The 11,615-nt window shown below is 40.7% G+C and overlaps 1 protein-coding gene across 1 annotated transcript; it reads left to right on the top strand.

Annotated features, from left to right (window-relative positions):
* The first annotated feature begins 3,309 nt into the window (after window positions 1–3,309).
* LGALS1 (galectin 1) lies at window positions 3,310–11,225 on the top strand. Its single transcript, XM_007423220.4, has 4 exons — window positions 3,310–3,448; window positions 6,163–6,242; window positions 9,761–9,932; window positions 11,009–11,225. The coding sequence occupies exons 1-4, from the start codon at window positions 3,443–3,445 to the stop codon at window positions 11,153–11,155; spliced, it is 405 nt and encodes a 134-aa protein (XP_007423282.1). The 5' UTR covers window positions 3,310–3,442; the 3' UTR covers window positions 11,156–11,225.
* The last annotated feature ends 390 nt before the right edge of the window (window positions 11,226–11,615 follow it).

Raw genomic sequence — 11,615 nt, 5'->3', positions numbered from 1 at the left:
AATTCTTATCCAAGATGATGGAATTATCTCAATTTCACCACTTTTCCTGATATACCAGAAAGAAATGGGAACAACAATAATTGTATAAAGCTAGATTTTAACAATATCAGTATTTAGATATATTAGAGAGAGACAGTTTGGAGTAGTAGTTAAGGCACCAGGCTAGAAACCAAGAACCTGTGAGTTCTAGCCCTGCTTTAGACACAAAGACAGCTGGGAGACCTTGGGCCAGTCACTTTGTCTGAGCCCTAGGAAGTAGGCAATGGGAAACTACTTCCAAAATCTCTCCAAGAAAATTGCAGGGACTTGTCCAGACAGTTGCCAGGAGTCAACACTGAAGGCATAAAAGAAAAAGATATATTAGTGCCCAGCTACTTTTAGATCCTGAATTAGTATATAGAAGTATATTGATTGAAAGAAAGTTGTCATTAGTTTGCTAACACCAGCCTGCTTCTTCCACATGTCGTAGGTCTGCAGCTCCCGGAATCCCCAGTTAGACTGTAAAAGCAAGCGTTATATATGAACTTTCAGCATAAGTTTGTATTCTTCACAAATGTTTTGCCACATATACCCCTTTCTATATATCCGGAAGATTTCACACTGTCTTGTTTTGAATCTGCTGGAATTGGAAGAATCTGCACAGATGCTCCTGTAGGCCTTCCAAAACAAAGAAGAGAAATAGCGCAAAATCGCTGCTCATGCTTGGCCATGACCTGCTGATCACTCCAAAATATTTCTCTCATCTACCCCTGTAAAGGGTCTGTAGGAGAGAAACTGGTTAAACCAGGAAACTTTCACTTCCATGGCTTAATTCATGGGTAGGCAAAGTTTTTGCCTGGAGAACTGCAATGACAGATGGTAGCATTCCTAGAGGGAATCCAGCCTCAATTTTCAAGATTGAGAGAGCGATAGGAATTGGGATTGCTTAAAAAGAAAAAGAAAACTAAAACAAGCTCATTGGAGGCTTAACACCTCTATTTTCATGTTTGTTTGCCCCAAAGGGGAAAGGGGAGAATGGGGAGAGCAGAAAAATAATGCCTGGTGAGTTTAAAGGACTACAGAAAAGCAGCTAAACCAGCTCTAAGTATATGAAGCAAAGGCCAGCAGCTACCTACCCCTCCATCGTATGCTATGTTTATAATGCTAGATCAGGGCTAATATCCTGTTTTTGTTGCTGAAGAGTGCTTGGATGAGAAGATAACCCCACACTTTCTACATCCAGTATCCAGCTCTGCAACTGTCTCTTATCTTTGCACTTATTATAACATCAATGTATTTCATTCTGGAGTTTCCACTAGAATGCTAATATGAGATCCATTAATACAATTTCCATAAGCAAGCAGAAGCTAGCATAGTAGAGAAAAAGAGAACCGTTTGTTCTGAAACTCTTGGAAGGACTTCAGCTGCCTTGAGATGAAAATACAAGTAAAACCACAAACCGCAGAAATAGACGTTTTGCCTCTGGCTTCCTTTTCCTTTACTCTGCAGATTTAATTATACAGCATTTGACTGCCTTCAGAGATGTAACTTATTCTCCCCACCCCCCCCATCCTCCACCTTGGAAAAAAATCCTTTTCCGGTGCAGTGATTCACAACTGGCGTGATACACCAAAAACTGGTCAGTCTCAAGTTATGCAGAAATTGCTGAGAAGCCTTTGCCTTTCTACCAAACTCTTCTGTTATACTCCATCTGAAGCCAGTTGTTTTGTCACCAAGCCACAACCGCATAAGGGATTAGATTAGATCTGAAAGTTGGCCACTTGCCTAAAGAATTCAGGGACCCTCAACCTAATGAACTTCACCCACCTTGCCTTTTGGCAGTGTTGGGCCATATCTGAGCTCTCATCAGATGACTTTATATTGGAGCAAGTAAAAGAAAAAAAATTAGCTGTAGAAACCAATAGAGATGACCTACCAAATTGACAAAGCCAACACAATGGTTCTACTCTCTGCTGGGTACTATGGCTTGTTCCAATAGAAGAGAATATCTGTAGCTCAGGGTTGAACTGTGGAGTTCTTGTTGCTCTCTGAGCTTGGTTCTTTGCTGCAGACTTTTCACTACCCAACTAGGTAACACCATCAGTATGAGTGAGTGTGGGGTTTATTGCTTGTTTTTAGCTTGTTTTTTTATGCTACGTAATATAGCTTGATTTTTTGCTACATAATGTTCTACTGTATCTCTTTCAATGGGAACATCCATTACATGGCTCCCCGTCTGTCCTGGTCTTCCTACAGCATATTTTCTTACAATTCTTGATGAAAAGTTTCAATGCTTATTTTGTCACTGTGATGCTTAGTAGATCCTGAGGTCACTGCATGGAACTTGCAAAGATGGGAGCAATGCTATAAAGTACTGGCCACTAATGTCATGGAGAAAAGGAAATAGAGGCCTAAATAAAGAAGCCTAGATATAGTACCTAACTTTAACCTGATGTCCTCCAAAAATAATGAGTTTGAAACTCCCAGAATTCCCAGCTAGCATGTTGCAGTACTACACTCTCACCCTGCAAACCTCCTTTTGGTCCTTCCCAATGTTGGATTTTCTAATGTCACAAAAATGTGGTTTTGAAACCTTGCAGAAGAATTCTTCAACATCAGATTCCCCACTCTCCAGCCTCAAAGGGGAAATCCAAAATATCTTATGATCCCTGGAAAACCCTCCCAAAGATCATAAGATTTCAGTTTCAGTCATACTAACTGCTGATGGTTATGTCCTCTTTTCTTGGGAAACATGGCCTGAAGGATCCACAAAATAATATGCTAAAATAGAATAATTCCAATTAAAGAAAAGCATACCACCATCCTTCCTGAGATCAAAATCAACTATATTTCTGCTTAACGCTGGAGATATGACAGATCAGTAAAGCATTAGGATAAAAGATTCTGTCAGACAACAGAACACTCTTATAATGAATGTGTTTTAATGTCCATCACTGTTGTTGAACAAGAGTATCCTGAGTTAGATATTAGAATATCCTGAGTTAGATATAAGAATCATGCCTTAACAATAGGTTAATTCAACAATTCTGGTTTAGGCTTCCCCCACTTCTTTTTTTAATAAGACTGTTTATTCAAATATCTCTGAATCTTTTGGCTCTGATCTACATAGGCTTTTTCAATAAAGAGGCCTAGAAGTGCCTGCCAACTACTCTATTTAGATTGGGGGGAGGGTGGGATCTTGGACAATAAAACCCACTCATTGTAAAAGTATTTTCCATTGGCCTCAATGCATAATGAAAAAAAAAAAAAACTATGCCACATCCCCCACAAACAACTGCTTTGATAATCCTTCCAGCCATCATTCACTGCTGCTTTTCTATTGGCTGGTGGAGCTTGTAATTCCTCAGTTGCAGAGTATTTAAAAGCAAGGGAGTGGCATCTTAGTTCCCGTCATCTCTGTGCAGGATCTTCTCTGTGAGCTGCAGGAACAAGGGACAGAGCCATGCCTGTGAGTTTATGGGGCAGTGATGTAGCTACTGATGCTTAAGGATGCTGGCTGTCACTGGAGCCAGACATTCAAATCAGATTAGGGTACCTTGCCTTCCTAGCTGTTGGAAACTACCATCTAAGAGGCAAAGAAGGCTGGATCTTCATGGTAGAGGGGACCTTGATTTTGAGCTGGATGGTTGATTTTTCTTAAAAGCTCTCATTGTAGTTCCACAGTGAAAGGTGACGTTGGCTAAAAAATGTTAAATAGAGTGTCTGGTCTCTTAACAGGCTGCAGTCTAGCACAGGTTCACAGGTTGTGAAGGAGCAAATAGCTATGAGGTTATTGTAATTGTCTCATTTGTTGGGAAAAGTTCATGGAAGTGCATCTGGGAAGGGGAGTTTGGCTTAGATTTGCTTAACAACATTTTCTCCCAATTCTCATCCTACCACCTTTCTCCCAATCATGTAGAGGCTGCAGAAAGCTGTTGAAAAAAGCTACGGACAGAAGCCTTAGTTTCACAGACTCTGTAATCCCATTATTTGCAACTTGTTTGAAGTCCAGCATGATTTTAAATCCACAGATTTGAAGGAACTGAAGACATCCATTGGGGGGCATATCAGGAATGTTCAAAGTGTTGGGGCAACTGGGCGTGGCTCAGGCTGGCATCCACGTGCAGGGGCATTGCCCTATTAGGCCTTTCCCCCAAATTATCTACCATTTTCTTTTTTTATGGGGAACATAACTTTTACAGCAGGAAAAAAAATTAAACGAATGAATCTTTTCCCATTTCTTTAGGTCAGTGGCAAGAAGGAGTACTGCTTGCTTGAGTTCTGTTTTGGGTGCCTTATAAAAAGCATAGACATCAGAAAAAGATACAACTAGGGTTTCTCTTACCTCTTCATAAAATATGCATTTCCAATTTTAATCTCTAAAGCACACCCCAAAGGCTTTTGTATCCATTTCTCTGAATAGCAGACAGGGACTGAGAATGGTTTCCCTGAGCAAAATCGTATCAGGCATTCAGGATCAATACGATAGGAATCTGAACGTAGCCTTCCTTCCATAAAAGAAGGGAATGGAAACTTTGTTGTTCTTGTTGCAATCTTTTACTCCTGAGATTTTTCACATGCTTCTAGTTGTGGATTAGTGTGGAGAAGTTAACTATCAGAGGGTGAGGTATCCTGCCCAGCTGTCTCGCCAATATCCCTTGCATAGACGGGCAGGGGCTGCCCTTCGTTGCAGGAGCCAGCTGTGGGGTTCAAAGCAGTTCTCTGCTACTCTCCCAGCCTTTCCAGCAGTGAAACTCAAGGCTGCTGCAAGAGAAAGGCATTGTTATGACTCAGCCTGGTTCTTGTCTCTCTCCTCTCAGCTCTGTCGTGTTTCACAGGATAGAAAACAGCAGGATGAGGCTGCAGTAATCATGCTCTGAGGGCAAAAAAAAAAAGTCAGCTCAGAGAGAACAGGATAAAAATGTCAGCTGACACTCTTTCTGCAGTTTCATGGTAGCCTCAATGCAGCTGTCTAGAACTGCACAATGACAAATGCTAGAGTGTTTGGTCAAAGTTACAGCCACCCTTATGTTTAACATACATAAAGGAAGGGATGTGATGATTCCTGTTTTACCTGTTAATAGGAGCAAATAATCTAATTATATGATTATCTTTTCATTCCCAGCAGAGCTGCCTACTTAAAAGATAAGATCTTAATACACCAGGCATGGAATAACTGATTTCCTGGATTTTTATGGAAATTACAGCACAGATTATAAATCCTGCCATCTAAAAAGATATATAACAGGGGTAGAAATAACCAGTTATGTTGTCCCTTCTGATTTATGCAGAAACCTCATTCTGTTACAATCTTATTGCTGTTCTGGGCAAATAAAACTGGTACAAAGTTACAGTATTTGGATTAGCAGAGAAGTACAAATGTGAATTTGTATTTGGTTAGCAAGCCACTTTGCTATGTGACAGTATCATAGTTTGGGGAACAGAACAGATATCAAAGTGCATTATGGGGGCAATTCATGAATATACCTTATTTCTGATAATCCAAATAACTTTGTACCAGTTTTATTTGCCCAGAACACCTTTTCCCAGCCCAGTGTTCCTCTATATATATTACAGGTTAGATACCATCATTGTTGGCTGAGGTGATGGTATTGCAATCCATCACTTCTGGAATGGCTCTCTGAATTGGTAACACTGGGTAAAATCTAACTGTATTTTTTAATAATCTGTACATTTGATTTTAAAAAAAACATTCCAAACAGCTCTCCCCATTGAATGCATTCAACATGGCAGCAACTTCAACACAGGGAGTTTTTTGTGCTAAAAAATGAGTTCCCTATAACCTGGCCATATTGGCTGAGGATTATGGGACTTGGAGTGCTACACATTTAGAGGGCTTCAGTTTAGGGAAGGATAGAATCCTTCTTGCCAAATCCCTTGCCATAATAAAATCATTAGATTTTAAAGGGTTTTAACTGCTTACTTTTTAATATATTAATTCAAATATTCATCTGTTTTGAAATTAAAGGACCTCAAGTGCTGCATGACCATATTTCCCTCCCACCCAGTATAATACATTATATATCCTATCAATGCAACAAATTGTTGGATTCAAATAGCCCAACAGCAGTTGTTCATAATGGGTTTAGATTCCAACTTACTTTTTCTACAGAAGGAGCTACATGAGCAATTAAATAAATGCTTTCTGAATTCCTTCTCTAGGGAATTGTTTGTACTAACCTGAATATTGCACCTGGCCAGCGTGTGGCTGTGAAAGGTGATGTTCTACCAGGAGCTAAGAGGTAAGTTGGTCTCACTAGTAAGATGATTTGGAACATGCTTACAGTCATGTATAGTAGAACCTTGTATTGGTTCATACAGCTCTAACCTCCTTTCCCACCAGGTGATAGCCAGATGCACAGTAAAAGTTGATATCCAACACATCTGGAAGACACCAGATGGTTAAAAGCTAAATTAACCATCATGGCTTCCTCCAAAACCCCTGGGAACTGTTGTTAAGTAACATACAGAGATTTCTTTGTACCTATCTGATTGCCAGCCCCATCAGTTAGGCTAGATCAGAAAATCAACTCCACACAAAAACTAGAACTATACTTTATTGAGATAGGATATAATACCAGAATCTTACAAGCCTGACTGTGCTTTACCTGCCTTCCTTCTTGTATCCCAGTGAATCAGGGAGGAGACTGCCTGAGTTACTTCCGAATACTATCTTGCTTCCCAGGACTTAAGTAATGTTTCAGCCCTCTTTGTTTATGTAAAGGTCCTTTCATAATTATATCAAGATCATCTCCCTAACTCTCTACACCGATATACTCTTCTGTGATATATGACCTTAGGTGTATGAGAGTAGGAGGAAGAACTGTGTACAGTTTTCATTAAACAAAGCAGAAGAATCCTGTTGCCTTTCTTCTTCCCCCCTCTTATTCTAAAAAGAGCAGAATACTTGCTAGAAAAGGGTTAATGCCACCTACTGTAACATTTTCCAATGAGTCATATCTGAACATGTTTAATGGCCTCCTCCCCCAGCCCTTCTCTGTGCTCCTCCTGCCAAGAGACTAAATAAAACCAGCTGTTGGGCAACAGCCCCACTGTCTGTCTTCCTTCTGTCTCCTCTTGGAACGTATCTCTCCTCTGTCCACTGCATAGAGTAAACTATGTTTGGTGTTCTTCTAGGAAGAATGAGCAAGATGATTTGAAAACTGCACATATGCTCTTTCTGAGTGTGGTTTCCATTTTGAGTCTCCTCTGTTTTAGACACACACGTTTGTCTACTTGTTGGGTCATACTGTAGGATTCCTCAACCAAGTATCCTCCAGATGTGTTGAATCACAGCCCAAAACCTCAAGCCAGCATATTCAAATACCATTCTGGCTAGGAATCCTGGGAGATGTATAAGGACATCAAGTTGAGAAAAACTATCCTGATGTTTTTTCAAACCCTGGCATTTGGCTATCCTTTTTTGCAGAATAGGATATTTGACTACATGTGCCTCTAAAAAGTCTTAAAATTGTGTGCTATGCTCTTCCAGTTCTCACCAATGACAGGATAGGAACTGGGGACAACTTTCCTTGGAAAAAGCTGCATGATCAGCACTACTTTGTAATTTGTATTCAGTCCTTAATGCTTGGCTTGACATGAAAGCAAAAGTGGGTGATGGGTCTGGAGTGGAGCAGCAGGTCTGGGCAGAATATTTTAGAAACCACCCCAAGGAAAGACATGATAGAACAGTGGAGCATCTTGCCAAAAAACAGTAGCATAGAGACAGCACTACTCCCCCCTAAAATATGCTGAAGAAGTATATATTATAGCAGTAAAATCTAGTCATTGTAGGCCATTTAAGAAAAAAAAGGAATTCACATTGCACAAGGAAAAGTTGCAAGATATAATGAAAATGATGACATTCTGTCTACACAATGGACTTACCCAACCTGGTGACTTCCAGATGTGCTGCTTTTAAGCTCCCATCACTCCTAGGCTTGGTGAGGGGAATTGTAGCACACTTCTAGGAAGCACCAGTCAGTGTGTGTGTGTGTGCTAGATTGTCTGTGGTTGTTACAAAGGGGCCTCTTGAGGGAGTCTGGATTTTGTCACTGGGGACAGACTATTCTGAGGATCAACATGCCCTGACTGCTAATAAAATCATTCCCACTCCTTGGCTCACACACCTCCCACTTGAGCCCCAAAGGCAGGGAAGGTCCCTGAAAGAGACAGATGATACTAATTAAAGCCAAGAAAACTGATCATCTTTGGGAAAGATGCTCAGGCAAGAAAGTTATTGTGTGACTGCTTCAGCTTGCCTTAAGGGCAAGAAGAGGCAGCTGCCAGGCTGTAAATCGGGATGGGAGAAGCTTGGAAATGCTGGCAGACACTTTTCCCCATTACCATGTTGCGGTGCTCCCACCCATCCTGAAATTGGCATAAAACTACCAGCATGGAATTTTCCATCCCCATTGGTGATCCCCATCCCGCCTCTATTTCAGTTCAGTACGGTCACCTGACTTCCCTCCAAAGTAAGGGAGGGCAAGGCCAGTGCAGCTGCAGCTATGCAAAAAACAGTACAGACAAGCATGCCTTAAGCCTGGCCCACTCACGGACTGGGGAAAAGTTCATGGGGATGTCATGGGGACAAGGCAGGGAAAAGATGCGACCAGCTGTGCTTGTGTCGTAGTTAGGTACAAGTGGGGACAGATCCCAAGAAAGAACGGAACAATTCTTCCCAAAGTTGTTTTTCTTACGATTCTGCATATATCAATAACTTGACTGTCCCATGAAGTTTGAGACATAGATCTTTCTCCGATTTTGTTCGTTTCAAGAGATGCGCCCATTGGCAACTCCCTACGTCGTTTCTTTATATGGAGGATTTTTAAAAAGTACATCCTAGAAATTTTCCCACTGAATCCCATTACCTTTGCATAAGACCATAAATTCTCTGCTCATGCCCCTGTCTTGTATCTAGTTCAGAATGCAGAATTCCTCTCGGAGTTTACAATCTCTTTAAGAAATGTAACATTTCAAACCAACACAATCTTGAGGGGAGGAAACACGAAAGATGCTTATGTCAAATCTGACTGGGTAAGCTTTCAAAATAATGTCAAAGCTTACTAAAACATAGGGAACATGCTAGGATCCACATGATGGTGAATTGAGTTAGATACCTCCAGAGATGATCTGCCCCTAGATTTGGAACAGAACATTGAAGTAACATGCGTGCTTATTCTTTTCTTTATTTATTTCTCTTTATCAGATTACAAAAGTATGCAATGGGAAACATTTCTATGAGAGAGAGAGAACACCTATTCAGGACCAGAACTTGCTTCAGATTACAATGTGAAGGAGGGAAGGGGAAATCTGCCACAATAATTCTCGATCACTGCATTTGTAGAGCATACTGCAAACTAGCCAATCGCACTTCAGCCTGCTTGGTTGTGTGAACTCAGTCTGACCATTTAGTTTATACTTCAGTGTCTTGTGAGAAAAAAATTGGGTTTATAGAGTAAAGTATGAGTAAGTGAGGGTGCCATGCAAATACTTCATGTATTGTCACTATTTTTCACACAACCCATTAGGCTGCTGCTTGCTAAACTAAGCTGATAAATTCATAAAAGCCTAGGCTTAAACACAGGACATTGTATTAAATACTGTAGGGACTAATTTATTCTACTCTGTAAGAAGTTGTCCTGGAAATGTTTTTGTTTGGTGGTTTTGGAACAGAGGGATATAAGCACCATAAACCAATCTATTTCTTTTATTCTTCATGCAAGAGGACCTTACAATATTTTTTTTTCATCCATCACAGTTTTGCAATAAATCTGGGCAAAAGCCCAGATGTTCTTCTACTACACTTCAATGCACGTTTTGATGCTCATGGAGATGTAAAGACCATTGTGTGCAATTCCAAGAACAAAGGACAATGGGGGAAAGAACTCAGGGAGACCAACTTCCCTTTCCAGGAGGGTACCACTGCTGAGGTGAGACTTGAAAGTGCACAGAGAGAGAAAGTGTGTGTGTGTGTGTGCATGCATGGGCACGTGTGCGCATGCATGCATGCATTGGATATGCTTGTGGTAAATTTAGAGCAGTGTTTTTCAAACTTGGCAACTTTATCCCCAGCATGCTGGCTGGGGAATTCTGGGAGTGGAAGTCCACCCATTGTAAAGTTGCCAAATTTGAAAAACATTGGCTTAGAACTAGATACATCTTGTGCAGGGACAGAGAATTCCCTAGTGTTCAATTAGGCAGATGGTTCTATAGCTGGAATCCCAACACCCTTGTTTTTTATCCAAACTGGTAGTGAATCTTCTCATTTTCACTTTTGGAAGGTCTTCTATTAGATCCATTAAGAACTGTAGGAGAATCTATCACAACATATGGAGGAGCTTTCCCCAACATTTACTCCAGATATGTTTGATAAAAATTCCCATTCCTCCCAGCAAGTGGATTATGAGCATTCTATTCCAACACACCTGAAGACTGATTTAGACATTATTCCTCTAATACTCCATTAATAATCCCTCTAATACTCCTCTAATAATCCCTCTAATTACTCCTCTAATAGTTGCAATTGCTGCTCTTGAAGGTTTTGGATGGGTAGCTTTTGGGAGCAGTTTATCTCCTTACCTATCCTCCTTGACAATAGGAAGCTCCTAGCTCTTTCTAGTGACAAGACTGAATGATGAAGAATTTGTTGGAGATGATGGTGGTCCATCATATCTGAAGGTCTCAGATTGTGGAAGTCTGTTGTAGATAATAAAGAGGAAATTGAGAACCTGTGGCCTTCCCAACATTCTTGATCACTGGCTGTGTTGGGTGAGATTGATGAGAACTGGATTCTATTGCATTTGGAAGACTATATATTCTCCAACCCTCCATAATTAAACCTCCAGAAACTCTATGAAATTACCAACCATGTAATCAGATCTTCCTTGACAATTCTTTCACCTACCCAGCTGCTTCCTAACTTATGGTTCATAATATTGGGCTAATTAAATAGATGCTGTCTCTTCTGCTGAACTCTTCTTTATATCTCACTCCACTGTGTTTTCAGGTGCTGTTCACACATGACAAAAAAGAAGTGATTATTACACTGCCTGGCAACCATCAGGTCAAGTTTCCCAATGAAACTGGTTTGGAAAACATTGAATTTGTCTGCATAGATGGAGACCTGAATTTCAGATCCCTCTCACTTGTTTAACCATCCTTTCCTTTGTCCTACTCACCTTTCTTGCTTAATAAGGCAACAAAATAAATGCAACTGAATTCTGGTCTTCTGGTGATGTGTCTTTTGAGTTACTGGTTGAGGAAAGCCAGCATAAAACATATGTATTTAAAGGATGGCTGAAATTTGAGGCCTGGTGTATCATGGAAGTGGGGCAGAGCAGATGCTGCCACAGAGGAAGTCTGACCTTGGGAAAAGACAAGGAGATAAGCCTATCTCAGTTTTGTCCAACTACAGTACTCTCACCAATACAGAGTTTAATTAAAGATATTTGGAGGACACCAGTTAGCAGAAATAGAGAGCCAGTTTGGGGTAGTAGTTAAGGCATCAGGCTAGAAATCAGGAGTCCATGAGTTCTAGTCCTGCCTTAGGCACAAAGCCAGCTGGGGCCTTGGGCCAGTCCTTTGCTTTCAGCCCTAGGAAGCAGGCAATGGTA

The sequence above is a fragment of the Python bivittatus genome, unplaced genomic scaffold, assembly GCF_059951505.1.
Source record: "Python bivittatus isolate LINGU-HERP-01145 unplaced genomic scaffold, Pbiv_v1 ctg000330_np1212, whole genome shotgun sequence".
Classification (NCBI taxonomy): Eukaryota; Metazoa; Chordata; class Lepidosauria; order Squamata; family Pythonidae; genus Python; species Python bivittatus.
The sequence above is the reverse complement of the archived record's forward strand: the minus strand, read 5'-3'. Positions and strand labels throughout refer to the sequence as shown.

Bases quoted from the DNA above. Each gene is read 5' to 3' on its own strand.
- LGALS1 (XM_007423220.4), top strand. The intron at 6,243-9,760 runs GTAAGTTGGTCT...CATCCATCACAG, and splicing joins GTTCTACCAGGAGCTAAGAG to TTTTGCAATAAATCTGGGCA. The intron at 9,933-11,008 runs GTGAGACTTGAA...CTGTGTTTTCAG, and splicing joins AGGAGGGTACCACTGCTGAG to GTGCTGTTCACACATGACAA.